This window comes from Canis aureus, chromosome 16, assembly GCF_053574225.1.
Source record: "Canis aureus isolate CA01 chromosome 16, VMU_Caureus_v.1.0, whole genome shotgun sequence".
In the NCBI taxonomy this organism is placed as follows: Eukaryota; Metazoa; Chordata; class Mammalia; order Carnivora; family Canidae; genus Canis; species Canis aureus.
In genome coordinates this window covers 6,539,268-6,562,683 of record NC_135626.1, presented here as the reverse complement: position 1 = coordinate 6,562,683, position 23,416 = coordinate 6,539,268, and the positions used below count along the sequence as shown (strand labels likewise).

The 23,416-nt window shown below is 49.5% G+C and overlaps 1 protein-coding gene across 2 annotated transcripts in view; it reads right to left on the bottom strand.

Annotated features, from left to right (window-relative positions):
* Nucleotides 1-23,416, bottom strand: part of PTPA (protein phosphatase 2 phosphatase activator) — a 30,863-nt gene that overhangs the window by 6,625 nt on the left and 822 nt on the right. The window contains exons 2-8 of one of the 2 annotated variants that reach the window (XM_077850992.1): nucleotides 18,420-18,517; nucleotides 15,392-15,478; nucleotides 10,151-10,276; nucleotides 8,148-8,265; nucleotides 6,218-6,317; nucleotides 4,995-5,119; nucleotides 3,780-3,880 (exon numbers count right to left, since the gene is read on the bottom strand). In XM_077850992.1, the coding sequence (XP_077707118.1) occupies nucleotides 3,780-3,880; nucleotides 4,995-5,119; nucleotides 6,218-6,317; nucleotides 8,148-8,265; nucleotides 10,151-10,276; nucleotides 15,392-15,478; nucleotides 18,420-18,517 (755 nt within the window). The remainder of the gene's footprint in view (nucleotides 1-3,779; nucleotides 3,881-4,994; nucleotides 5,120-6,217; nucleotides 6,318-8,147; nucleotides 8,266-10,150; nucleotides 10,277-15,391; nucleotides 15,479-18,419; nucleotides 18,518-23,416) is intronic. The other variant, XM_077850993.1, reaches the window with a different exon arrangement.

Genomic DNA, 23,416 nt, shown 5'->3' with positions numbered 1-23,416 from the left:
TCTGTGTTTAGCAGGCACTCCAATCCCCTTCCACACCGCCCCCCCAGGTTAGAAACAGCACTGATGCTTGTTGAGGGAATGGGGTTCAGCACCCCAATCCCCAGGCTTCAGAAGAATCAGTTTGAAAAGCAAAGAAGCTGAGCTGGCAAGTAAGCAGAGACTTGGACCCTGAGAGGGTGGAAGGTTCCAGAAGAGGCTGAATGGAGGCTGGGCTAGGGGAGAGCTGTTCCGGGGAGAAAGGATGGGCCCAAAACTCCTTCTCCATATTGGGCATAAGGGTAAGGGCTCAAGAGCTTATAACAGCCCCACTGTTTGGCTGTGGACTCCCCAGGGAACCCACTCCTACACACTTCTCACTTGTCCAGTAAAGCCTCGTACCAAACTGCAAGATCTAAGTCCAAAAAGCTGCCATTTACTGCTGTCACCACCCTCCCCTGGCCAAAGTTCCCCCAAAGCCTGTCTCAACCCCCAGGTTCAGTGGCAAAGACAACAGATCCTTCCTCCAGTAGGGAGGCCACAGCCCCACGTGGCAGAGGTGGCAGATGGAGACCAGATCCCCCTCCCCTGGGTGGCTGGTGGCCACAGAGCTTTTCCTGGGTCAGTGCCTAGACCTAGTACCTTCCCCCAGCTCTCTCTCTCTCTCTCTCTCTAAGGCTCCCTCTTAGGGATAGCTGCCGGTACCCACAGCCTAGGGGGTCTGGCCTTCAAGGAGCTTTGTTCCAACCATCCTACTCAAGCAGGCTCCACCCTCAGCTACCCGCCCTCCCTCTTGTCCCACCCCTTCCCCCAAAACTCTCTGCCCCTTGGGGACCAGTGCCAGGTTCCAGTCATCTCCTGCACATTTCCAGGCCCTGAGAAGTTCAGAAATCACCGGAGATGTGTAATCGGTTTCACTCTGGACAAGGCCTTGTGAATAAACCACCCTGGAGGCACCCTGCTGGCTTCATCCCACAGCATCGCTCCAGAAGCCTGCTCAGCAAGGGCTCCAAGGCTAGGCCAGCAGATGATGCTGGGAAACCAGAGGCTTTGCCTTGTGGGCCAGCCTCACCCACTAGGGGCACGGGAGGGGACCCCAAAAGGCCTCTCGGGCCTGCTGGAAAAGCCCCAATGGCCCTGCCCCTCCCCATGGAAAGGCCAGAGACGCTATTTATCTAGAGGGGCTGCCCCACCCCCCACCCCCAGGCCTTCAGTGTCCCCAGGTCTCCCCAAGTCCTTCAGAAGGAGACTTTGCAACTCTGAGAAAGGAAAACAGATGAGGGGAAAAAAAGGAATCAGGAGCGAGAAAACAAAACAACAACAACAAAAAAAAATTAGCTCATTCTAGCCACAAAGGGAGAAGAGAAAGAGCGAGAACGAGCAAGCAAGCTGCAGTCCCGCAGTGACCCCAGGGGAATCGTGTGAGTCAGAGCAGCCATATTGAGCAGGAAATTACTCACAGACGCTGCGTTCCTGCCTCTCCACTCCCAAGAGAATCGGCCTTTTGTAAATGGTTCCTCTGTCAGTAACTGAGGGGGGATGGGGGGAGGCTCTGCACAGCGCCTTCCTGTCAGCTCCTTCCCTTCCAGCTGAAATCTGATCCCTCCCTTCCCAAAACTCCAAATTTAGAAGCCAGATTGAAACTGAAATTCTTTTCCTGCCGGCCCTGGGCTCTTAAAGGCGCCAGGGCTGCATTTCCTGAGACAGCAGAAGCTCTGCAAGGTGGGGCCCCCTCCTCTAGGATGCCCAGAGCTACCAGGGCAAGTCCTGGGAGACAGGGAGGAGATGCCCAGGTCCATTTCCAACTTCTTGTCTTGTTTTTTCCTCCTAGTTGCACCAGCCATCCTGATCCCCAGGTCTCTGGAGGCAACACCGCCCCCTTCCAGACTGAAGCGCACAGAATTCTGCACAGGGCTTCAGGTGCCCTGTGTCCCAGAGGGGGCTCGTTCACGAACGCCAGGGGCAGTGAAACACTGGTGCGGGGTGGAAGGGGACTGGGGTGGGCGTAGCCTGGACAGAGCTCCGGAGAACTAGCACAGCACAGCGCCGTCAGCACCCTCACTGACCAGGCCTCAGCTTAGCCAGGTGGCCAGGGAGCCCTCAGAGCTGCTAGCACCGGTGTTTACCACCATGCCCAACCACCTAGACCCAAAGGAAAAACCAGGCCTTGCAGAGAGGGAGCCGAAAAAGCAGAAACTCTAGGGTTTGCCTTTCTGCCTCTCCCCCAATTGAGTTACTGAAAACCTTCTCAAAGTTTGGCGTGCCGTTAGCGCCACCTAGTGGCCACTGTAGGATTTCCTCCAGCAAAGGAACCGAGTCCCAAACTTTAGAAACCTTTTGGGTTTTTATACCAGTATAACCACCCAAACAAATAAAAATACAACATTTTAACCTGGAATCAATTCCCATATTCCTTGAGGCCCGGCCTGGCTGCCTTCCTTGTTAGGCACTGACGGACCCAGGGGCTTGGCTAGCCACCAGAGGGAGCCAGAACAGCCTAGCCCTTTACCCCCAAGCAAGCAAAGCAGGGCTCAGCCTAGAATGTGCACTCCTTCTCCCCACCCTGTTCCTCCTGTTCCCTCCAGGGTCTCCTGCGACTCCCAGACCCTCGCATTCCACTCTGGAAACAGTAGCACGTGACTGGCTCTTGAGGCAGTGAGCCAGGCTGCCCCAAATCCTTCTGACCTTGGGCCTGCTACATGCTGAAGGCAGCAAATCTGAGACTGAAGCAGTGGCTGCCCAGCCGTCAGTCCTGGCTCCATTTGCTGACTTGGAAAAACATGTCATTTCCCTCTGGCCTCTGGAGTTTGGCAGAGGCCTGAGCCGAATGCTGACCATGAGGAACCTGGGGCTATGGCTATTTAACCAGGCTTCTCCGTTCAGGGGGCTCAGAACCAGAGCCAAAGAGCAGCCCTGGTGGGGAGGGGACCCAGATATGCATGTGGGCATCGGAAAGAGAATGATGGCAAGACCGTCTCCAGACACTACAACCAGGGCACCCTTTGAAAGTTTGGGGGGAGGGGGGCGACAGGTATGCAGCAGGGAAGACAAAAGGTCCTAACACCTCCTGAGAGAGAGATCCTAAGAACAGTGAGTCCCCAAATTCTGTGTAAAGTCACCTGGCAAGTGTATTTAAATACGGGTTCCTGGGTCTTATCCCCCAAGATTCTTGACTCAGAAAGCTGGGGTTGGGCAAAGGAACGTGGGTTTTAACAAGCTCCATGAGTGACCTTGAGGAAGTGGGAGACCTGGCCTTAGTGGGCAATAGCAGCCAGTTAATAAACACCCCCTGCCAAGGAGGCCTGTAGCCCAGCCTGCTTGGTTCACCTCCAGGACTTCATCTGGCTCATGTCCTCAGGCACTGACAGAGATGTGTCCCTTCAGCAGAAATCTGTCCTGTTGTCCACTGAGCCTCTCCGCCTCCTGCCATAGTTTCATCCCACACAGCCACATGCCAGTGGCTAGAGAGAGACCCTGTGGGCCCCGCCCACGCCTTCAGACCTGCCGCATTGGTTACCAAGCCCACTAGTGATCAAAGCTCAGTCCCTCAGCTCAAGTGTCCCACGAGGTTCAGTAGTAACCCCAGACCACTGATTTGGGAAAGGAGATCCTGGACAGTCAGACGTTGGCTTAACCTTCCACAGGCCTAGTGGGGCTACCTTGTCAGTAACCCACCTCCTAGGGACCAGCCCTGCCATCTTTGGGTGAAAACTCTGGCTCCTCTGTCCCACTCCAAAGCCACCAGCCTCAGTTGATCTCAGCCTGGAGGCCACCATGGGTGGCCCTCACCCCCTTCCCCTCACCTCAGTGATAAACAGGATACATTCCAGGAACATGTAGTCCTTGTGGTTCTCATTCACAGCCTTCTCATCAACAAAGTGCCTTGGCTCCAAAAACGGGTGGTCTAGGAACAGCAAAGAGCCCCAGGGTTCAGAACCAGACACTCACACCACCAAGCACCTCAGCCCAGGGCTGTCCACACCCACCCTGGGGGCCACTGTCCTGCCCATGTGCTCTCAACACTTGACCTTGCAGGAGCAATAAATGATGAGTGTGTGCGTGCATGTGTGTGTGTGTGTGCACGAACTTGCTCTCATGGAACAAGCTGTGGCTTTGTCATTTTCTAGCCATGTGACCTTGAACCAGTGATTTCAGCCTTCTGAGGCTGTTTCCTCATCTGTGCAGTGGGGATATGAACTGCACCTCCCTCATGCCGCCTGGTGATAGGGATCGGAGTCAAGCCTCCGACACGGTACCTGCACAGGTTAAGTACTAGTCGATGGCGGCTAGTCTCATGCTGGCCAAGACCCTTCCCAGGGTCACTGAGAAGTGACCTAAAATGTTTCGAACAGTGCCTGGCACAGAGCAAATACTCAAAATACCTATTCATATTATTTTGTAGGCAGTTAATGTTATATGGAAGCAGAAGTCACTCCCCGGCCCTCACCCACCATAGATCCCAGTGAGCCACCCAAGCCTGGGGAGCAGTTGCAAAGTGGGGGGAGCAGGCAAAGTGGGCCCACAGGAAGCAGCTCACTGCCCCCCCATGGGTGGCTACTCCCTGATGGGCCCCCTTGCGCACAGCTTGATAATAACAGTGGATGACAACAGTCACCAAGGCAAAAGAGCCATTCATTTTCAACATAAAACCCCACAGCTGCTGCCAGGAGTGGGGGTGCATTTCACACCAGTCCATTATGTGCCAGGCGAGTGCCCCTGCTCCAGCCTGTGTCACTTTCCATTATCTCGGCACACTCTGCCTCCACCTCCCCCATCCTCCCCCATCCTCCCTCAGCCTCCCCAGGCCTCCCCTGGCCTGCCGAGCCAGAGCCAACTCTCAGCACAAGAGCCGGCGCTCAGCACAAGGTCAACAGCAAACAGCCTCAGTCAATAGCCAGACTAATGCCTGCTTTACAAGCTGTCACTGTCTTCCCCAGCAGCAGAAGTAAGGCGAGAAGGGAGAGAGGTGGATAGAGCAGACACCCCAGGGGGAGGAGCAGCAGATGCCCCTTCAGTACCTATCAGCTGTGAACTGCCCCAGATGAAGGGCAGAAATTGAAAGTCGTCCAGGCCCCACACTCCCTGGCTGCCCGCTGGCTCCATCCTGTATGTTTTCTGGAGTTTCCGCATAACCTCGAGGTACCTGCACAGGAGGGCAGGGAAGAAAAAAGTAGCAAAAAGCAGACAGTCTCCACCCTTCTGCCATCAGGAGCTCACTGAGGCCAGAAATAACCACCTAAGAGTGTAACTGGTCTCTATTTCAATTAAAACCTACACACAGGGATCCCTGGGTGGCGCAGCGGTTTGGCGCCTGCCTTTGGCCCAGGGCACGATCCTGGAGACTCGGGATCGAATCCCACGTCGGGCTCCCGGTGCATGGAGCCTGCTTCTCCCTCTGCCTGTGTCTCTGCCTCTCTCTCTCTCTGTGTGTGACTATCATAAATAAATAAAAATTTAAAAAAATAAAAAAATAAAACCTACACACGTAAGTTATGCATCAGCTGGTATTCTCAAAATAATGTCGATTTTTTTCTCCCACACTCAGCCTTCTTTTGGCCCAGGAAAGGTGGTTTTAGCACCATCAACTCATAACATGAGCTCCTGGACAAGAGCCTCAGGCTGTCTAACTCTGGCCTGCCCATCGGCAAGCTGGTGGGGGACAGAGCAGATAATCTCCTGGAACCTCCCAGCTCCTGCCTTCCCTGTTCTCAGAGGCTGCATCAGTGTCACCTGGGAGCTCTGGCATCAGCATTGCCAGAGTGGGGCCTGGGATGGGTGTGTCAGAGGCCTCTGGCAGCTGCAGTGCACCTGTGTTGCCAGGCAGGTGGTCTGGGGAACAGGGAGCAGCTCAGAGCCTGAACACAGTTCAGCTGGCTGTGCGACCTTAGGGATCAGAAGATGGTATCTCTGTGCCTCTGTTTCTTCATCTATAAAATGGAAATAACTCTACCTAGAGCTGTTGGGGGAATCTAGGGAGGGAGCTGCATGCAGAGTGCTTAGGACAAGGCTGGCCAGGGAAAACGCCACAGAGGCATTAGTAGTCGGCAAGTGACCCGTTTCCTTCACTTGTTCTTATTTGAATCTGAACCTCTCAGAAGGCTTCCTGGACACCCCATCCACAGGCAGAGCTTGGTTAGGACAGGCCGAAAGAAGCATCGGCCACTCAGGAGAGCCCGCCAGCATCCTGTCTCCAGCCTGGCAGTGATGAGGAGGGAAGACCCCTGCCGCTCTTCTCACTCACCGATTGAACACCTTGAAGACAATAGCTATTTGGTCATCTACCCGGAGCACCCCAATCTTACAGAGGCAGCAGAGGAAAGCAGCAAAGGCTGCTTCATGTCCTAGAGGAGAAAAAACAGCTGAGGTCGACAGTCTTCCAGGAAAAGGAGTGGTACTATTCTTGGTCTCACCAGAGTCCACATCACTGAGAACTGCCCCTCTACAGAGGAAGGTCAACATGGAGATGATGGGGCCTCTGCCCCTTCTAGAAAGACCCAGGCCCTTTTGGTAACTACTGCTAATATAATTCTACTCCTAAAAGGCCAAAGCTGTGGACTTCTTAAACAGACATTTGCATTTTGTTTTGTAGGTTTAACTCACTGGTCAATTCCACACTATCAAGTGAGCACCTACTACAAGAGCAGCCACTGTCCGTATCAGGCACTAGGGAGACTAAGTCCATGCCTTTGCTTGATAGTTTATGATCTTCAGGATGACAAACAATAAATAGACAATCCATTCTATAATTCTAGCTCTGAAGGAGAAGGACAGGGTGATAACTGGAGAATATCACAGGGGGACCCTGACATTAGGGTTCCAGAAGGTTTCCCTAAGGAAGTAATATTTAATCTGAAAGATGAGTAAGAGTTGGTAAGACACTGCATGTGAGGGAAGCAGGAAGACCAATCTAGCTAGAAGAAACAGCATGTGCAAAGGTCCTGAGGTGAAAAAAAAAAAATGGGTATGTTTGAAGAACACTAAGAAGGCCGGTATGGCTAAAGCAGAGAGGACAAGGGAGAAAGGATAACAAGACTTAACTGCCACATAAGAAGTTTAGACTCAGTATCCTAAGAGCAACGGGAGCCACTGAAGGCTTCTAAGCAGAGAACACATGGTCACATTACAGGGTCAAAAGACAATGCCTTCCACAGGGCCCCTGGCTGGCTCAGTCAGTGGAACTGTGACTCTTGATCTTGGAGTTGTGAGCTCAAGCCCCACACTGGGTATAGAGAGGGAGGGAGGTAGAGAAAGAAAATTTCAGCGACTTTCTGTCCCATCTCTATAGAATCAAGGTTGCTTCCAGGGCCTGGGAAGCTTGTGAGCTGTTCCTCTCACCTGCATGGTTCCTGATCTCCACCAGCCAGAGGCCAGGCAGCCATGGCTCAGGGACTCTCACACACCTGATACCAGAAGGAAAACCCCAGTTGACCTGGCCAGTGTCCCTTCAGGGTCCCTCCCTGTCCATTTTAGGCCAAGCCCTGGAAGTCTCAAACACCTGATAAACCTGCTCCCTAGCAACAGGGGAAGCAGAAGACAAAGCCTCCCCAGGACCCAGGTTCAAGGGGACCCTTTTCCAGGCCTGCCTCAGTGGCCTGTGTTTCTCTTGAGGAACCCAAGGCCCAGGCAAGGTGAAGGCCAGAAAGAGCAGCCGCTCTTGCACTTGCCACTTCAGGACAGGTCAGGAGGGTGCACCTACCAGAACAAGGTCCTCCTCAGCTACCACCCACTGCACAACCAGACAGCACGCGCCCTCTTCTGCAGAACTCCATAGCACACAGACACTGGCGTGTCCGTGTACCACAGCATGTACCACAACGCTTCCAGAGGCTACAGAATGCTCTCATTTCTCAAGGTTCTGGTAAGGGGTCGCCCTAAGATATAGTAAGTGCTCAATAAATTACTTTGCTGCTGGTGATAAGCTCAGAGACCATCTTTATAAGGAATTGGAAATCGGGGCTGCACAGACACCAAGTATGTGGCATCAGCTCCCCCTGGTGGACCAAGACGGAGCAGCAGGAGCAGCACCAGGCTTCCCTGCACCCAGGACAACTGCAGCCTACCTGGCCCCAAAGGCCCTTGCTCAGAGGGCCCTGAGACAATCCAGAGCAAAGAGGAAGGAGCCCAAGAAGAGACTGCGGTGAAGCCAAGTAAATACAGAGAGCAGCAGGTACCTGTGCCATAGTCGATGCGTGTGGAGTTCCCCACTGACTCCTTTAGGTAAACGGCCACCTCAGGCACAGCAGCTGCCAGACAGGTGGGGACCACTGTGGCAACCAAGTTTTCTGCTTCCTGATAACACAAGAGACACAAAGTGGTGGCAGCAGATTAGGCAGCATCCTGGTAGGCAGGCACCCAGGAGCAGCATTTGGCTGGGGCCCAGCGGGCCATGCCAGGCTGGCCTGGCTCCCTGCTCTGACTGGCTACAGAAAGAAGAGGGAACATTTACTCTTACACCATAGAGCAACTACCCTGGGGTGGTTTCTAGTCTGTGGACCCTTCCTCCAGGGGACAAGGGTCTGGGACAAGATAGGAGGGAATTGCAAAGAAGCCATTCAACTCCCTTATCCCGTAACTCACTGATGTCCTTATAAGCACCATCTTTCTTCATACTCCCAGGGTAGCAAGAATCTGTGCCATATGTCCACCAAAAAACATACGAGAATGTTCATAGCAGCATTATCCATAGTAGCCCTCAACTGAAATGTTCATCAGCAACAGACCATGGTGTGGTTAGGTGCTGAAACACCACACCACAATGAAAAAACTCAGCTGCTCCACACAACATGGGTGACTCGCAGAGACAGAACACTGAGCAAAAGAAGTCAGACATTTATAAGAAATTCAAAAACAGGTAGCACTTATCTATGGGATAGAACTTAGAAGAGTCTGGAGGTGGATATCGCCTCAAAAGGGGAACAAGGGTCCCGCTAGAGTACTGGAGTGTTTTAGAGCTTGATACAGGTGGTGGTACAAGGGTCAAAACCTACGTTAAGGTCCATCAAGCTGTATAGGTATGTTGTGTTCACTTTCCTGTAAGTTAGAACTCAATAAAAATCTTAAAAAGAAAAAAACAAACAAACAAACAAAAAAAAAACATGTACCCTCTTAAGATTCCAGGGGCAGCCCCAGACTGCTTTTAGGCAGGGCAGCATTTTGCTGGGTCCTTGGGACTCCCCTCTGCTCCAGGCAAAAACACGAGGTCAGAGAAATGAGGACTCAAGTTGCTTTAGGTTCAGTCTATGGACACCTGGCAGGAAAATCTCCTAGAGACCTGAGGAAAATCTGGATTCCCAGGCCTTACCCTAGACCTACAGGACTCTGATCCTGCATTTTTATTTTTTGTTTGCTTTGAACAGGTATCACTGTGATAGGATTCAAAAATAAACACATTAACAAAATTAAAACGCACTGAATTCTACTTAAGAAACCAATATTGCACTAAATGTTAACTACCTGAAATTGAAATAAAAATTAATAATTTGAAAAATCAAGAGAAAAGAAGTACAATACTAAATTCTCTGGGATTTGCCAAGAAAATATCAAAAAGTAAAAAAGCAAATAATTACACATATTACAAAAGGGATGCATTGAGAAGTTTCTATCCCCATCCCACTCTCTCCTGCCCTGAGAGAAATCACAGCTTTATTAGCCTCTTGTATATCCTTCTAATGGTGTTTCTTTACACAAACTGAGCAGTTTGCGTAAACTAGGTTACCAGGAACTGATGTTTCTTTACGCAACCAGATCTTTTCATTTTTCCCTCCTTCCTACCAAGAAGTAGCTCACCATATGTGTCAGACCGACCCCAGGTTCTTCTTCAACTGAATGATAAATCCCAGACTACCTCACCCCAGGCTCCAAGTAGGTCTCCTAGTCTTTCTCATAGCTGCATAGCACTCCAGGCTAGCTCTACTAGTTTATCCAACTGACCCCCTACACATGGACATTTGGGACATTTGAATCTGTAGCTAATGCAAACGATGACCTAATTAACAGCCCTGTGCAGAGGACTGGGCATCCACAGTGGTGGTTCCCAGAAGATGACGGGGGCAGAGGGTAAATACATTGGTACTTTTGGTAAGTGGAATTTAACAAACTCCCCAGAGATGCTGAGATACCTGAAAGCTCCTGCACCCCTGGCCCAGTCCCCAAGTATGTCCTGTGACAGCCTCACCTCGTCGAGTTTGGCATACCAGGTCCTGTAGGCCTTGTTCCCAAATCGAGAGGGCTGGTCCACCGGAGGGATCTCATCAATCCACCTGTCCAGTGTGTTGAGGAGTGCGACCAGTTTCTCAATGGCCTATAATAGGTAAAGTAGAGGGGACAAGCCACAATGACGAGTGGCCCCCAGCTAGAGCCACAAAGGGAAGTCTCACCTGCAGCTGGACAACGACCCCTAGGCATGGCATTAAGTGGTAAGTGTTGGGGAGATCACACACTCCTACAGGATGGAGTTTTTAAATCCAACTGTCTGCCCCGCATGGGAGCCTGTGTCTGTGTCTCTGCCTCTCTCTGTGTGTGTGTGTGTGTGTGTGTGTCTCATGAATAAATAAATAAATAAAATATTTTTTTAAAAAAAGGGATCCCTGGGTGGCTCAGCAGTTTAGCGCCGCCTTCAGCCCAGGGCATGATCCTGGGGTCCCGGGATCAAGTTCTACATCAGGCTCCCCGCATGGGAGCCTGTGCCTGTGTCTCTGCCTCTCTCTCTCTCTCTCTCTCTCTCTCTGTGTCTCTCATGAATAAATAAATAAATAAAATATTAAATCCAACTGTCTGGTGGGGGGTGGGGGGGTGGCGCCTGGGTGGTTCAGGTGGTTAAGCGTCTGCCTTCAACTCGAGTCATGATCCCAGGGCCCTGGGACAGAACCCTGCATCGGGCTCCCTGCACAGCGAGGAGTCTGCTTGTCCCTCTCCCTCTGCCCCTCTACCTCATCCATGCTTACTCTCTCTCTCAAATAAATAAAATATTTAAAACACGGGTTCCAGGGCACATGCTGCCTGACAGCCTGCCTGATTTCCTCATAAGCCTTATCCCACATCAACATGTAAACATAATTTTATGACAGCCTTTAGTAAGTCAATAGTATTTCATTGTGCCAACATACTATGATTTATTGAATCTCTGTTACATATTTGGCTTATTTCCAATTGTCCACTTCTACAAACAATCTGGGAAGTCTCTCTCCTTCAGCAGAACCACTGGGTCAGAGGTCCAAACCTCTGTAATGCTTTGTTGGGCTGCAGTTTCAGGGAGCCCGTCTCCCTACACCTTTCCCACAGCAGGCAGAAACCAAGACATGGAATTGGTGCCACAGGCCAGGGCAGCATTAGCACACAGAATGTTACTCAATGAGGAGATCAGGTGAAGCTGACTATCCAAAACACAGGTCTGGAAGGGCAGCTAGAAAAGGGCTCCTTCTGGGTGTGGCTTGTAAAAAAAAAAAAAAAAAATAGGCCAGAATGAAAGGCTAGCAGAGGGTGTTTAGAGGCAGGCAGCCCTGGGAAAGAAGACCTTGCCAGGAAGCAGGTCTTGCTTGTGTCCACTGGGCACCAAGAGCACAGAGAGAGACTTCCAGAAACCCCTGATACTGGGTAGGACCAGGGTAGTGCCCACATGAAAAGTTCTGAGGAGGAAGGCAAGGCTCAGTCAGGTCCACTGCTGCATTGCGCAGGCTCTGGAGAGGGGCAGTCAGAGAGCTCTGGGAGAGGGAACGCGGACTTGAGCTAATGGAGTATCTGTCAACCAGTGCCCATCCTCCCCAGTCCCCCTCAACACCCCTCCACCCCCACACAGCTCCAGGAGGTACAAATCACTGCAGGCCAAGTAAACAGCACCCCCTGGCATTATACAACGTGACAGTGGCCTGAAGGATGCCATCCCCCACCTCCTCTCTCAGGAAAAGTTACCTGTAAGAGGGGAAACTCCCTTTATACCTGGCTGAGGCAGAGGGCCAGGGTGACATAAAGCTGCCCAGCTGTAATGTGTGAGAAAGTGCTTCCAGAGCCCAGCTTTGTGAAGAACTAGGTCACCAGGACCTGATAAGAACAGAGCAAACCTGACCGCATGCTGCAACCAGGACTCGGGAGTGATGAGGTGGTAATCTGGCCCCAAGAAGTACCAGCCAGGCCCGATTCCCGGGCCATCTCCGTCCTGGGCCAGGGCTGAAGGGGATAAAGAAGGTGCTGGAAGGCTATGGAAGCCAGGCCCCAGCTGCCAGCTCAGCTGGGGCAATGAATAATTAAAAGGCTCCTCGCTCCTCTTTCTGGAAAGGGCTTTCAGAATGCAGGGGCTGCCTCTATTTCTGACTGGCTGGGCCAGAGGGGCTGTGAGCCAGAACCCTCAGGAAGCACAAATAATAATTTGAACTACCCTCCTGCTTCCTCACCCAGGGCTTCCTCTTGGACTTCATGGACCAATAAAATTTTCTCTAAAACATTACTTGCCAGTGTTTTTTTTTCTTTGCTACCAACTTAAATATCAAACAAGAATAAAAAATAATAATCCTTTTTTCTTTAATGACTTTATTTATTTATTCTTGAGAGACATAGAGAGAGGCAGAGACACAGGCAGAGAGAAAAGCAGGCTCCATGCAGGGACCCTGATGCGGGACTCGATCCCAGGACTCAGGGATCACGCCCTGAGCCAAAGGCAGATGCTCAACCACCAATGAACCACCCAGGTGTCCCTAATCCTCTTTTCTACTCACATTTTGCAAAACTCAAAAAAACCCTGAAGATTAGGACAGACATAATCTCAAACTGAAGGAGAGCCTTCTAAACATGGGTCTAGACAATCTCACCAGATTGCCCTTGCTTGCTCCCTTCGCTGCTGCTGGTCTGGAAGCTGCCACCTAAGGCAGCTCCATCTGCCCTCTCCCCAGCTGCCAACCCTGTGGGAGGAGGAAGGACTAAGAGGAAACAGGCGCCCCCAGCAGCTGTGCCGAGGGGGCCCCCCTCACATCCGTGGGCTGAGACCACATGCTGTCAGTCGTGCCTTCTGCTGCCCTGCCAGCTGTGGGCAGAAGCTGGAAGACCTCTGGAGACCAAATTAGTCACCTCTGCCCACCAAGTGATTGCCCTGGCACTGGGATGAAGCCTAGTTCAGGAAGAGCCCCCAGCTGAAGCAATCACACCACTACTAGAGGTTAGAACTGAAAAATAGCTAATGATAAGAGCTAATGTGCCAGGCACTGTGCTAACATCCCTATGTGTGGGATTCCCACTGAATCCTCCCCAGGGGCCATGAGTCGGTCTGTTGGCTCTTCCACTCATAGATGAAGAGATAGAGGGTCAGAGGGGACAAAGCCACTCAGCTTGGAAGGGAGAGGTTATCAAAACCCAGTCAGCCTGACTCCAGAACCCAAGCACTTAACCATGCTACAATCCTGCCAGAAGAACAACTCCTGAGCTAAGACAACACCTGGCTGGCGTGGAGTCTTACCATCAAAGCGTGAGGGTCAATTATGGGACCTGAGAGGGATTTGGAGGCTCAGGATCTGCTGGGGTAATTAGAACATCCCCCTATAATTAGCCTACCCCCACCACTCCCTGCCCCCTGAGCACAGCCCAGCTTCCCTCATCACACACTCAAGGACAAGCCCTCTCCTCTCTCAACCCACAAACTCAGTGGTGGACCAGCTCCCAAGAGAAGGAGGTCTATCCCCAGCACAGGCCCGGCTCCCCTCTGGTGACAGAACAAGACCTCAGCCTCCCACCAGCCAGTTAGGGCCCAGGAAGAGGCAGCTCTCTGGGACGGGGTAGGGAATGGGGGTGGGTGGGAGGGGGGAGGGAAGGCAGCGGGGCAGGGGCTTTGATATGAGCATTGCCCTGCTAGCCTCAGGACAGGTGGAAAGACCAAGCCACAACTGGGTCAGGCCTTACCCGACAGGGTGAGATAAGGCACTGAGAGGCAGCTCAGGCCCTGGTGTCTGAGATAAGAGTCTCAAGATGACTGTGGGCCAACTAGGATAAGAACCCAAGAAGCCACTGGAGGCCTGGGACCTAGCCCTAGGAGGTGGCACCCAGTAAGAGCAAACAGCCTGCAAGCCCACACCACCCCCCACAGCTCTTGTCCTCTCCACAAACCACCTGTCTCTGAAACAGCAGCCAGAGAGTGCCCACCCTGCAGTGCATGCGCTAAACTCAGTATTCCCACTTCCAGGAATGATTCCTTAGGAAAGAGCATCCACAGGGATGGCTGGGTAGCCAGTGGTTGAGCATCTGCCTTCAGCTCAGGGCGATCCTGGAGTCCTGGGATGGAGTCCCACTTCAGGTTCCCCACAGGGAGTCTGCTTCTTCCTCTGCCCATGTCTCTGTCTCTCTCTGTATCTCTCATGAATAAATAGAACCTTTAAAAAAAATGTCTTTAAAAAAGGAAAGTGTATCCACAGATCTATATGTAAGGATGTTCAGAGCACCAATATTTAGGGACACAATCTCAAAGTCCACAGTCAGGGGCTGTTTAAACAATGAGGGTGGGCTCAATGAGACAGCCATTTACATAGTGAGGGGCAACAGGAGAGGAGGGGCTCACATGGCAGGTCTGGCTGGCATTCCCAAAACTGTTCCCAGGGCCACCCCAGGGAGGTGGGTAGAGGGAGAAAATCGGGAGAGGTCAGCTTTTTGTAAATACACTTCTATTACTGTTCCCTTTGGTGAGCACACTTACTTCGTTTGTGATCTTTTTTCATCTAAAAAGTTACATAAAAACACCAGTTAGCAAAAATGCAGGCTGTAAGATGTGTACTTCCCTTGATCCCAATTTTATAAATTTCTATCTATTCACAGATTGAGGAAAAGGAAAAGATTAGAAATACAAACACTGGAGATCCCTGGGTGGCTCAACATTTTAGCGCTGCCTTCAGTCCAGGGTGTGATCCTGGAATCCTGGGAACAAGTCCCACATCGGCTCCCTGCATGGAGCCTGCTTCTCCCTCTGCCTGTGTCTCTGCCTCTCTCTCTGTCTGTGCTCTCATGAATGAATGAATGAATGAATGAATGATAAATAAATAAATAAATAAAATATTAAAAAAAAAAAAAAACAAAGAAAGAAATACAAACACCAAGAGGCACCTGGGTGGCTCAGTAGGTTGAGCGTCTGACTTTTGGTTTTGGCTCCAGTCTTTGGGTCCTGGGATCGAGCCCCACCAGGATCGCACTACTATATCAGACTCTGCTCAGTGTGGAGTCTGCTTGTCCCTCTCCCTCCCCTTACTCATGCAGGCTCTCCCCACTTCAAATAATAAATATTTTTAAATAAAAAAAAAAAGAAATAAAAACACCAAAATGTCAACTGCACATGTCCTTGGGCAGTCTTATTTTCTGCCCTGGCGTGTTGTGGGCAACAAGCACATGTGATTCTCCATAGCTATTCTGGGAAAGGCTCTTCGGCGGCAGGTTCCCTGCCTGTGCCTACCTCAGAGACTTTGTACTCAAAGGTCAGCTTCTTTCCCTTCACACCTTCATTGAGGGTGAGGATGAATCCGATGTAGTCAGCGTATGCCTACCAAATAAAGTGGGGAGCGGGGAGGGAGAGGAATGTCAGACCCCTGACCCTCCACCCCCCCTACCCAGCCCCCAGCTCCATCCAGTTGCCAAAGAGCTCCAAGCTGTCCCCTGGTCCCCAGCCTGTCACCAAGGGAAGCAGAATGATAATGCCAAATACCCCACCCGTACCCTCCATCCTTAACAGCTGGCAAGTCAATGACCATGATTACACCTGGATCCTCAGCCAGAACATGCTCATTACTACCACCAGGAGCTCCTTTACACAACCCCACAAGGTAAACACTCACTGTCCTCATTTTATAGATGAGGAAACCAAGGCTTCACTTCAGGAGAGGTGACTTGCCCAAGGTCTCCTAAGACCAAGATCTCATTAGATATGGAGCTAGGACCCCACAAGTCCTACAATTATACTACACCACCAGGAGTTCAAGGAATTCCACAAGGGTTCCTATCCTAGTAGTCTTCCAGATGTTTCCCCCCACCAGACAGGCCAGGATATCAGACTGTAGTGCAGCCCGTCTGCTTCCTGGAGAAGAAAGAGTTTTCTGCCCACGGTCAGGTGTGCCAGCACACCCATCCCTGGCTTCCAATTGGGCACTGTCTTCTCTGCTGGGCTAGGGTTACAGCCAGCACATGGGTAAGAAAACAGTGAGGTGCAGGCCTCTGGAGAAGTAGTCCCAGGAGCAAATGACTTCTGTTTGGTCTCATTTCTTTTCCATCTTGGCTGCCTCTCAATCTCTTCCTTCCTCTCCTTATCCAAGCTTTAGAGATGGCAGCAGCAGCCACAGCAAGCCCTGACAACTGACCATCCAGCATCTAGAAAGGAACATTTCCTGTACCAGGACCTTCCTACAGCCTGTGGAATGGAAATGAGGGGTCACAGGGCAGGTCTGAGCCTTCGTCCTGCCTGCGGCCAGTGATCACAGTCATTCTTACAAATTACACCGGATGCAAAGACAGAAAGCAGCAAGGGGCAGTGTCCTTGCTCCCACACAGGCCCGAGTCTCTTGGTGACTAAAGCTCAGGCCATTCTTATAAACATACCTGTCTCCACCAATGCCACCATCCTCATCCCTGTAACAGTAACAACCATGCCTGCAGGTCAGTACCCCTTATGAATGCTTAGTGCTGGGTCAGGTGCTTTTTGGACTTTGAGTCCTTTAAGCCTCCAAACAACTCATTTTTCGTAGAAGAAACAGACTTGGCTAGCTTAGGCACATTACCTAAGTTACAAGAAGAGGAAATGGCAACCCTGGGCTTCAAGCTTTGATCTCTCTGACCCTAAGTCCATCCTCTTGCTGCACTCTGCTGCCTAATCAAACTGTGTGAACCATGGCACAGAGTCACTTGTGAAGTCACACACTTGAGTGGTGAGCTTTAGAGCAAGCGAAAGGCTTCTACCCAAGATTGTTCAACAATACTCCATTAGAAGAACTAACCAACGTTTCCCAAAAAATGTTGGCACCTACGAAGGGCCAGATAGTAACTATTTTAGGCTCAGCAGACCATAAAGTCTGGTTTACAAATTCTCAACACTGCCAGTGAGAGCGAAAGCAGCCATGGACAATACATAAACAAATGAACCTTGCTGTGTTCCAATAAAACTTTATTTACAAAAACAGACAGAGGTCCAGATTAGGTAAGAAGACAGTAATTTGCTGACCTATGGCCTAGAGCATGGTGGCTCAACCCATGGCTATCTAGAGACAGAAGACCTGGGCGTGAATCTTGAATCTCATCCCAACCACTTGCTAATGCTACCATCTTGCTAAATTTCTTTATCTCCTGGTCTTACTTTTCTCACCTTCAAAATGGAGATGAACACTGAGTCCACTTCCCAGAGTTTTTGTGAGGATTAAATGAGCTAAAAAATACCTGGCACATCATAAACACATCCTCTTTGGAAAACACCCAGGGGGAAAGCAAAGAACTAAAGCCATATTTGTATTCAGCAATACTGTAGGTTCAAGGCAGACTCAGGGTTCTCAACCCAAGTGATTTAGCTCCCAGGTCACTTCTGACAGTGTCTGGAGACACTTTTGGTTGTTAATAACTGGGGGGAGGGGTGCTGTTGGCATCTAGCAGGTAGAAGACACAGAAGTTACTAAACATCCTACAATACACGGGACAGCCCCCTACCACAAAGAATTATCTACTCCCAAATGTCAACAGTGCTAAGGTTTAGAAACCCCGAGGTAGAGCAACCAAGATGATGAAAGGAGTCAAACTGTGTCCTCTGAGCAGCTGTGAGGACTAAGGTGTTTATCCTGGTGAAGATCTAGGGGGAGAATATAACTCAGAAAAGTCACGATAACCATCGGCAAATATTTAGAAGGCAGGCTTATGAAAGAGGAGCCAGAAAAGCTTACATGGCCCAAGGAAGGACAAGCCACGGCAAATGCAGGGTGTGGGCTCAGTGTAAGCACAGCAGACTCCCCCCACAGAGAATGAGCCCTTCTGTACCAGTGACTCTCCCCACCCCAGCTGAGCAGACCAGGGGTGGGCACCTGGCTGTAGCTGGGACCAAGGCTTTCCCTGGGGATTTGAAATTGGCTTTCTTTTTCTTAGTCCCAATCTTTCCACAGCCTGTGCCAGAAGCCTGGGAGGTAGAAGCTCTTCTTTTCTGCCCACCATTGGACTGAACAGCACAGAAAGCTGGTCAGCACTTCCTCTTGCTCCTAGGTCCCAGTTCCCAGCCACCTTCCTGGCCTAGGTTTCAATAAGATAGATAACCTCCTCTCACTTAGATATGCTGACTCCCAGACTGGCTGTAACTTCTCCCCGTGAGAGAGAACAGCTGGCTCCCCCGTCATCTCTCTCCCCAGGTTCTAACAGCTCTGGTTCCAAGAGCAAGAAAGGTCAGGAGCTCATGGTCTCTGAAAAGGCCCAAGTTCTTCATCCCAGCTCTGGCTCAATACTGCAGACACCACGGGTACCTGAGAACGCTTCCATTTGCCCATGTCTGGAACTGTGTGGATCTCCTTTTTCGGAATGATGAAGTTCTGAGTGGCTGGAGGGATATCCTCCGAGGAATCTTGACAAAGAAAGTGAAAAAGCAAACAGATAAATAGAATCTTCCCCTCAACCCAACTTCCTCCCTTCCTCTCTCACATACATACACACACACACACACACACACACACACACACACACACTCGTTTAAACCAAGACTCTAATCCCCAGTCCCTAGGGTAAACCAGACACGTACTCCCAGGACAGAGTAATGGCTTGTTAAAGCCAACCCCACCAGCCTCCTGTCTTTCCTTCAGCAGCACAGACTGACCATACTCATGATCCCCTCAACAACTACAGGTTCAGTGGCGCCACATGCCTTCACCTCCTGGTCCCTCACCAGAGAATGGTCAGAAAAATAAAACCAATTTGACCTTTTAGACAGAAGCAGGCAATTCAAAGAAGGGGGAAGAAAATACAATTGGCCATCACCAACATTTGAAAAAGATTGCCAACCTCTGAATAAGCAAAGTAATGTAAATGAGACGGCTCTTCCAAATCAGGGTGGCAGATTAAAACCATCTGGCATGGAAAAAAAAAAAAAAAACCATCTGGCATGGACTGGTGAGGAGGAAGCAGGAATTCTCCAGCACTGCAGGTGGAAGTCTTGGTAGAATCTGCTAAGGCAATTCAGCACTGACTTTTGAAGCAAAAACCACACAGACCCATTGAGCCAACAGTTCTACTTGTAGGCCTCAAGCCTTCACGTGCTCACAGAAATACACAAAGATGCATATAAGGGCACTTACTGCATGGAAAAAGGAAACAGCCCATATATCAATTGATAAGGCAATGGGTAAATAATAATATGGCCCATATAATGGAAATCTTCAGCTTTTTAAAATAATAAAACCTAAACTATTGACATAAGAAAACAGCCCAGATATTAGTAAACGAAGAGAGAAAATTAAGCTACGTTATATACAATATAATCTCATTATTGCGAAAATAGCTATGCATACTGTATAAATAACATGTATCTAACAGCACGTACATTGGAAAAATCTGAAGGATTAACCCCAAAGTTAGTTAATAGTTATCTTGAGGAGGTAAGATTTATAAGGGACTTCCATTTCTAAGCTACAAATTGCTATTAAGAACTAGCATACAGTATGGGGTACTGGGTGGCTCAGTCAGTTAAGCACCTAACTCTTGATTTCAGCTCAGGTCATGATCTCATAATCTCAGGGTCATGAGATGGAGCCCCACGTTGGGCTCTGCACTGAAAATGTGGAGCCTGCCTAAGATTCTCTCTCCCTCTCCCCTCCTCCCACTTTGAGCTCTCTCTCTTAAAAAAAAAAAAAAAAAATTAGCATTCAGTACTTTCGTAATCAGAAAAAAAAAAAAAAACTATTTTCTGTATTCAGAAGTTGAGGAAAGGAAAACACAAGGTAGTCTCATGTGCTGACCTACAGGCAAACTTCACACCAAAGCGGACTGCTTAGTATGAGTGGCCTCTCTAGCCAAAAATATCTGGTCCACACTGCAGGATTCCCTTTACTCTGACACTGGAAATACAAGCCCTCAGTCTCTTCTCTGTAATTCCAAAATCCAGAAACTTCTAAAAAGTCAAAGTTCTTAAAATAAGTTTGGCACAAATTCATTTGATACAAAAGTTAAACCTAAACCAACATGAGGACATTTACAGGCTTTGCAGATCCCTCATTAGGAATTTAGGTTTTGTTGCAGAAGTGGGTTTGTTTTGTTTTGTTTTTGTTTTTGTTTTTTGCAGAAGTATTTTTGTTTGATTGTGGGGTGCTGCTTTCTGAAATCTGAGAAACTCTGAATTCTAAAATACACCTGACCCCAAGGGTCTTGGATAGGGGCTGTGCCTGAATCTACTACTGAAGTTCTGTTGGGGCAGCCCTGGTGGCACAGCAGTTTAGCGCCGCCTGCAGCCCGGGGTGTGATCCTGGAGACCCAGGATCGAGTCCCACATCGGGCTTCCTGCATGGAGCCTGCTTCTCCCTCTACCTGTGTCTCTGCCTCTCTCTCTCTCTCTCTCTCTCTCGCTCTCTCTGAACGAATAAATAAATAAATCTTTAAAAAAAAAAATGAAGTTCTGTTGTAGGGGATCCCTGGGTGGCTCGGCGGTTTGGTGCCTGCCTTTGGCCCAGGGTGCCATCCTGGAGTCCGGGATCGAGTCCCGCATCGGGCTCCCGACATGGAGCCTGCTTCTCCCTCTGCCTGTGTCTCTGCCTCTCTCTCTCTCTCTATCATAAATAAATAAATATTTTTTAAAAAATGAAGTTCTGTTGTAGTAGTTAACACCTTCCTTTAAAAACACAAACTCGGGGATCCCTGGGTGGCTCAGCGATTTAGCGCCTGCCTTTGGCCCAGGGCACAATCCTGGAGTCCCGGGATCGAGTCCCACTTCAGGTTCCTGGCATGGAGCCTGCTTCTCCCTCCTCCTGTGTCTCTACCTCTCTCTCTCTCTCATAAATAAATCTTAAAAAAAAAAAAAAAAAAAACTCTCAGAATGCCTGGGTGGCTCAGCAGTTTAGCGTCTGCCTTAGACTCCAGATGTGATCCCAAGATCCGGGATCGAGTTCCACATCAGGTACCTTGCAGGGAGCCTGCTTCTCCCTCTGTCTGTGTGTCTCTGCCTCTCTGTGTGTGTGTGTCTCTTATGAATAGATAAATCAAATCTCTTAAAACACACACACACACAAACTCTCCAAAGAGAGTCACTCATGACATATAATAAATCTGTCCCCCTGCTATCCTCCTAAAACCTAACTGACTTGGCTGCATGGAGAAAGGGGACAGATGCCTAAGATGGTTCTGGAACTTGTGACAATTGGGAGATTGAAGCATTCCTGAAGAGGCCCTGAGGAAGCAGAAAGTGCTATGATACCTGGAGACCTATGGAGGAGAACAGAGAATCTGGGAGGAGAGCAAGGCAAACCTCTGCCTAATTCAAAATTCAAACCAGAGCCCAAAAACCAAATCAGAAACTCTCTTCCTCCTCCCACCTGTTCTACAAGCTCTGTTCCCAGAACCCAAAATTAAGGCCCTTACTATTAGTAAATTACTTTAAGACACTATTAATTAGGACCACCTGGGTGGCTTAGTTGGTTAAGCATCTGCCTTTGGTTCAAGTCATGATCTGTGGGGATCCAGCCTACAGAGTTCCCTGCTCAGCAGGATGTCCACTTCTTTCTTTCCCTCTGCCTCCTCCCCCTTGCTCACGCTCTGTCTCTGTCTCTCAAATAAATAAATAAAATCTTTTCTTAAAATGCTATTAAATAAAAAGTTTTATATAGGTCAGGCTGGTAACCTACCTCGTTGGGGTTTGTTTTTTAAGATTATTTATTTATTTGAGAGAGAGCAGGAGCAGGGAGGAGAGGGAGAAGCAGGCTCCCTGCTGAGTGCGGAGTCCTGACTCAGTCTCGATTCCAGGACCCTGAGATCATGACCTGAGCTGAAGGCAGACGCTTAACCGACTAAGCCACCCACATACCCCTAACCTCATTGTTTTTATGGGAAAATGTGTTCCATGTTCCAAATGATCAATTTGCAAATGATCTTTAGGAACAGAGAGCCCTTCTGTAAGTAAGTTCCCTGTCAAGAGACGGCCCTTCTGAAGTTATTTCACAGGCGGGAAGCCCTCCAAGCCAGGCCTAGTGTCAAGGGAATGGCTACCTTGTAGGAAGCACTGCAACAACTACTAATGAACATACACATGTTGTTACCAGAATATGCAATCCTCAAATCAAAGAACCAAGCCTTCAAACCTGAGACTGTGATAACTGACCCCCTCCAGCCTCAGATTCTATCTCTGACAAGGTGCCATGGGACAGGTGGATACCCTACAAGCTCACAGTGTAAGATGGAAATATCTAGAGTTTTAGAGATGTTTCCTAAAACTCCCCAAATGTATAATGTAATATCATCTATCGTTTGAGAACCAGCCTACAGGTTCAACCTGTACCACCTTTTAAAAGGACGAGAGCAATCAACATTTCCTGACTACCCCCCATGCCCTATGTTTTGCCCTCATAATCTATGGAACACATACTACAACTCTGTGGGGAAAGTATAACGTACCCATTTTCAGAGATAAGAAAGGGCTCACAGAGAATGTGATCTGCCAGGCAGAGCCAGGTCTGTACAACTCTAAAATCCAAGATTATCACCACCACACTGAGTGAAGTGGTTCTTTCTACTTGTTCCAAAATGTCCTGTTTCAAACTGCAAAAAAGGACCACCTCTAGGGACCTGGCTCTTTCCAGCCATAGATATCTCCCTCGAGCTTTCATCTCTTTTAGTGCATGGGCTGTCTCCTCAACCACCCAACTTTGGAGAAATAATCATCTCACTGAGAATTCTGGTGGGCTTATATCTCTCACAGGCATTACCAGAACTTCCAAGGGCATAGGCACATAAGTTTTGTATTAAATGAAGTAAATGCCTGGTTTCAAAGGGCCTAAGAGTCCATACCCAGTTCTTTGTTAATCTATTTGGGAAAGGGGGGGGGGGGTGGATGCCTTTTTTGGTCTTCATAATTTCTCCTTCCTGAGGCCTTTCCAGAGATCCCAAAAAGCAAGACAGTTAGAAGGAATATCCAATGCTTTCAAAACATTAGCTGTGTTTGGTCAACTTACTCGCCCCATCAGGACTTTAAATTATCTAGGGTCAGTCCTTCCTAGCTCGGTGTGGGCTCAGTGATGTCAGCAAACAGCCTTCCCCTTCTCCAGGAAACAGGGCTCTATCTATATAGGCAGATCCTTTCTCTGGTACTTCCATCCCAGTTACTGGAGATGAACCAAAGTGAGGCCACGGTGCAAAGAAAAGTTACAGACGGTGATGCCAGGGAGAGACTCCTCTTGCACAACCAGCTTTTTTAAATTAGTGGTTTACACAACCAAAGGCCGTTTCTCTCAATAAATTTTCAGCCACGGAAAGAGAACTGCACTGC